This window comes from Sinocyclocheilus grahami, unplaced genomic scaffold, assembly GCF_001515645.1.
Source record: "Sinocyclocheilus grahami isolate Dianchi unplaced genomic scaffold, SAMN03320097.WGS_v1.1 scaffold74.1, whole genome shotgun sequence".
Lineage (NCBI taxonomy): Eukaryota > Metazoa > Chordata > Actinopteri > Cypriniformes > Cyprinidae > Sinocyclocheilus > Sinocyclocheilus grahami.
The window spans coordinates 487,934-493,332 of record NW_015505253.1 but is presented as its reverse complement, the minus strand read 5'-3'; the positions used below and the strand labels follow the sequence as shown (position 1 = coordinate 493,332).

Genomic DNA, 5,399 nt, shown 5'->3' with positions numbered 1-5,399 from the left:
AAGAAAATTTTAGCTCACCAAGGCTGCATTTATTTAATAAAATACACATATTGTTTACAATTTAAAATATTTAAATTGTATTATATTTTAAAAAGTAATTTATTTCTGTGATGAAAAGCTGAATTTTCAGCAGTCATACTCATTACTCTAGTCTTTAGTGTCATTCAAAAATGATTCAAGAAACATTTACTATTATTATCAATGCTGAAAAAGTTGTGCTACTTCATATTTTTGTGGAAACTGTGATGCATTTTATTAGATGTTTTGTAACATTATAAATGTCTTCACTGTCATGTTAAATCAATTGAATGCATTCTTACTAAATAAAAGTATTCATAAACACAATTCATTAATGTCTTTACCTCGTTCAGTGCCTGGCGGTCTGACTTGGGCAGGTTCTTTGACTGGTTATCTGCCTCTGCCCACTCCTTCATGATCTGCATGCACAAATAAAGCCATGATTCCCTCTTAAACACTCTTATGTCACATAGGATCTTATATGCACACATAAAAAGTCCCGCCTCCCTCACCTCATTGATGCGTTTCATTCGCCGTTCCTCCAGGTCCAACTTGGCACGTAGGAAGTTGGCATGTTCACTGTCATCGCCCGGCATCTCGAAGTAAACATCCACACCATCTGTAGGACGAGGAGTGGGCACTACCGACAGGAGAGAAAGAGAGTTAATTAATTAAGAACCAATCAGTGATTATTCAATCAATTAATCTATCACTACAGCTCAGTGAGACTGAAGTAGTATCAATCCTAGCAGTGTGTTAACTTAAATCTCTATATGAGATGGAGTTAAAGGGGAAGCATTAAAAATGCAATGTCGTTTAACCTCACGCATCCTGTTTAACCTCTGCTGAGTGTCTGTGTGTGTGAGAGAGACAGTTTATGACTCCTGAAACATCAGTAAGACTCACGGCTGTCCATCCGTGTTTGAGGTTGGGTGGAGGCTTTGGCAGTCTGGAGGGTCTTGTCGTAGTAGAAGTTGTCCATGTAGTCTTGGCCTTGGAAATGAGAGTCGATGGGATACTCGTACTCTTCCTGGTCTTTCACTGTCGTTGCAGCTTCCTCCTCCTCAGCTTCCTCTACCTCAGCTGCCTCTTCATCATTGCCTTCCTCCTCCTCCTCCTCTTCTTCTTCCTCTGCTTCTTCCTCCACTACCTCTTCCTCTTCCTCCTCCATGTCGTCTTCCTCGATGTCCGTCTCAGGAGAGGGACTGGGGGTGGGTGGCATCGTTTTCACACTGATTGAGTGGGAAGGATTTTTAGAGTTAATTGTGTAGTCTGTACATTTTGTTCTGTACAAAAAAAGTGAGCTGATTCTACTTAGTGAATCAAACCAGTGTAGCCTGATTCCCATACAAATTACTCATATGAATCAAAAACATAAAGGTAACAAAAACATACAGACCACCAATGTAGTCTGATTCTACTTTTATAAGGTGATTCCTCTAAGTGAATTAAACACATACAGTTCAACCAGTGTAGTCTGGTTCCCGTACAAATTACTCTACTGCACTGATTCTGATTAGTGAATCAAACATTCAACGCAACCAGTTTTGTCTGATCCTTGAACAAACTACTCATATGAGCCAGTTCTTTTTAATGAATCAAAACATACAGGTAACAAATGAATCAAAAACATACAGTGCAACCAGTATAGTCTGATTCACAAACAAATGACTCTTGAAGTGGTTCTTTTTAGTGAATCAAACATACAGCACAACCAGTGTAGTCTGATTCCTGAACGAATGGCTCATTTAAGCTGATTCGTTTTAGTGAATCACATACAGTGCAAACAGTAAAACAGATTCTTTAACTTATCAGTCAGTTTGCTCAGCTAAATCAAAAACTTACATTGTAATCAGTGTAATCCTTTTCCTGAATAAAAGGCTCAAATGAGTTGGTTCTTTTTAATGAATCAAACACATTCAGTGCAATCACAGTAGTCTGATTCCCAAACGAATGACAATTATGAGCCGATTCTTTTTAGTGAATGAAACATACATACCAACCTGTTAAGCCTGATTCTTGAACAAGTGACTCATATCAGTCGGCTCTTTTTAGTGAATCAAAAACATACAGCTCAACCAGTGTAATCTGATTCCTGAACAAATGACTCTAATAAGTCCCAAACAAATGAATCATATGAGCTGATTCTTTTTAGTGAATCAGTCACATACAACTACAGCAACCATGGGACTAAAATTAATTAAATTAGGATAAGTTTCGCAATAATTATTTTAGATGTATTACTGAAATCTTATTATTTGGTAAAATAACTCAATTTATTCCTTAAAGGTGTCATATGATGCAATTTAAATTGTTCCTTTCTCTTTGGAGTGTTACAAGCTCTTGGTGCATAAAGAAGATCTGTAAAATTGCAAAGACTAAAGTCTCAAATCCAAAGAGATATTCTTTGTAAAAGTTAAGACTTGTCCACGCCCTCCTAAAACGCCTCGTTTAAACACGCCCTCACATGTCTATGTCACTGTGTGGGAAGATTTGAGTCTGTTAATATCTAAGGGTCAGTCACAAGATCATGAGTCATGAGAAAGTGTAGAATATGACCCCTTTAACAGATACCATACATTTGTGGGGTTACAAGTTTGGTGTTGGATTTTATTTATTTATTTATTTTTTTTAAAGAAAATTTTAGCTCACCAAGGCTGCATTTATTTAATAAAATACACATATTGTTTACAATTTAAAATATTTAAATTGTATTATATTTTAAAAAGTAATTTATTTCTGTGATGAAAAGCTGAATTTTCAGCAGTCATACTCATTACTCTAGTCTTTAGTGTCATTCAAAAATGATTCAAGAAACATTTACTATTATTATCAATGCTGAAAAAGTAGATGCTGTGTTTTCTACTTTACTTAGCGAAACTACTTTGTTTGGCCTTCCAAAAGAGGACGATATCCGCTTCCTCATGCCTGGAGCTGATCTGTGCTGGTCACTGAGGAAATACATCAACTTCACCAACCGTCGGATCAGCTTTCACCGTGGATGAAGTGGAGTCCAGCCCGGGGTCGTCACATGTTGTTCCCGCAAGCCTCCTTCGTCGAATCCGCCGGGTGCCGCTCACTCAAGCCGCTGTGTATTTCGTTGTGAAAGCGAAACTACTTTGTTTGGCCTTCCAAAAGAGGACATAATGTTTCTATAAAGTTGGGCAGTTCCAACTTTGCAAGGACAGTCTGGCGCTTCTGACTCACAGCCTGTTTTTTATATTTAAAGGATTTGCCACTGGTGATTCAAACGCGAGTTTGAGCAGTGTAGAGTAGCGCTTGTTGTTTGACATTTCTCCGATCACAAATGCAGACATGGTTTTATGTTTACGTGGCGCAATACGCAACGCAAAGCATAAAAACACAGTATAAGTCATTATAATCAGTAATTATGTCCCCACTGGATGCAACAAATGCCTCGTTTGTAATGGGTTTTATTGGTTTTGTCTCGTCGTGCGGGGACACATGGAAACACAATATGGTGAGGGGTGTAACATTTCCGTTGAGGTATTCGGCCACAACACACTGGATAGCTGGCCAATCAAAGCACACCTCGCTTTTCAGACCGATGAGCTTTGTAAAAATCGACGCGTTTCAGAAAGGCGGGAAATAGAAGAGAAACAATAACGTACATTATGTGGAAAATAATGTGTTTTTTGAACCTTAAAACACACACATTTCATTACACCAAATACACAAAATAATGTTCTTCTTAGCAGCATCAGCAATTTCTTAGCAGAAATTTTGTATCTTTATTCTGAGAGTGAAATGGGCTACAGTAGTTCTTTACCCGGTGACCGCTTTTTCTCCAGCCACGGACACGAAGGGTGTTGTTTCTCCTTGTACAGCGTCTGTAGTCTCCGTCTCTCCTCGTCCACTCGATCCTGCCCTGCCGGGGCAACAGACGTACTCCACCCCACGGAAACGGTCACCGCACGGCAACAACATCCCATAACTATGCAGCTCCAGACTGTCAGCTGTGCAGGCCTAATGAGCAGAGCAAAAGATGAATGACTGCGGCAGCGCTTTAAAAAACTTTGAAGTGCATTCTTTTTTTCTTTTTCTTTTTGTAATTGCGTCTACGTGTCAGGGTGAAATGACCTACAAAATTCCAATGGGAAAACTGAAAGTACCAGGAGATACAGGTGATAGTGCAGAGAGGAAATGAGAATCGACGATCATAGATCACAGCGGGGATTGCAATTTCACAGGCATCAGACTAACCATTAAAGATGTGAAGCTATTAAAACTGAATTCCAGTTCTAATACTTTTCCAGGTTGTAATTTTGTGAGCTTTTATTATTTACCTCTTTGGCGATGTTGTGCCAGTACACATAACTCTCACAAGAATCCATCTGCTCCTGGTGTAAGAAACGGCAACGATCCGGAACCAAGAGTGCCTCGCTGACATATTCACCCTCTGAGAGACAGAGACAATTACATAGGTCATAAAAAAACAAAACATTATTAATAAAGGATGAATATTACTGTTCAAAAGTTTGGGGCCAGTAAAAAAAAATTAAGAAAATTAATTTAATTAATTGTATTTAGCAAATATGCATTAAATTAAACTAAACTGACAGTAAAGTATATGTATAAAGTATTTTACAAATTATATTTAAAATAGTTAGATTTAAATTAAATTATGTTCTGTTTAACTTTCTATTTCAAAGAATCTTGAAAAAATGTATCATGTAGAATCATGGATTCCACACACAAAAAAATAAAGCAGCACAAATATTTTCTATGGAAGTATTTATAAATAATAAGCTAAAAAGGTAATTGTGACTTTTTATCTCACAATTCGGACCTTGTTTCTGAGAATTCTGATAAAAAAAACAAGTCAGTATTGCAAGATATAAACTCAGAATTCTGACTTTTTTCCCTCTGAATTCTGAGCTTACACCTCACAATTCTGTTTTATTTTCTGTCACATAATAATAATAATAATAATAATAAAAGACTTATCAGAATGGCAAGTTTATATCTTATGACATATCTTGCGGAATTGTGAAAAAGAGATTTAAACAGAATTATGAGAAAAAGAGTCAGAATTGTGAGATACTGTAAATTACCTTGCAATTAACTTTTTAATTGTCTTATTCTGTGGCAGAAATGGGCTTCCACAGTTTCAACTTTGATAATAATAATAAAATAATTCTGAATGATTTCCGAAGGATCATGTGACACTAAATACTTTTGTAAAGCCTGCTAAAAATCCACAGGAATATATTTGAAACCATATTAAAAAGCAAACACTTTTTTACTACTAAATTGTAATAATATTCCACACAATGTCTCTTTTTACTGTCATTTTTTGATCAAATAAATACAGCCTTGGTCACCCCAAGAGAATTCTCTCATAAACATTAAGAAATTCT

At 36.7% G+C, this 5,399-nt stretch overlaps 1 protein-coding gene across 5 annotated transcripts in view; it reads right to left on the bottom strand.

Annotated features, from left to right (window-relative positions):
• LOC107585714 (amyloid-like protein 1) overlaps nt 1-5,399 on the bottom strand; it is a 21,409-nt gene that overhangs the window by 11,026 nt on the left and 4,984 nt on the right. For 4 of the 5 annotated variants that reach the window (XM_016272851.1, XM_016272853.1, XM_016272849.1 and 1 more), the window contains exons 5-7: nt 925-1,250; nt 531-658; nt 363-437 (exon numbers count right to left, since the gene is read on the bottom strand). In XM_016272851.1, coding sequence (XP_016128337.1) covers nt 363-437; nt 531-658; nt 925-1,250 — 529 coding nt within the window. Of the gene's footprint in view, nt 1-362; nt 438-530; nt 659-924; nt 1,251-3,808; nt 4,006-4,325; nt 4,439-5,399 lie in introns of all 5 variants that reach the window. The other variant, XM_016272850.1, reaches the window with a different exon arrangement.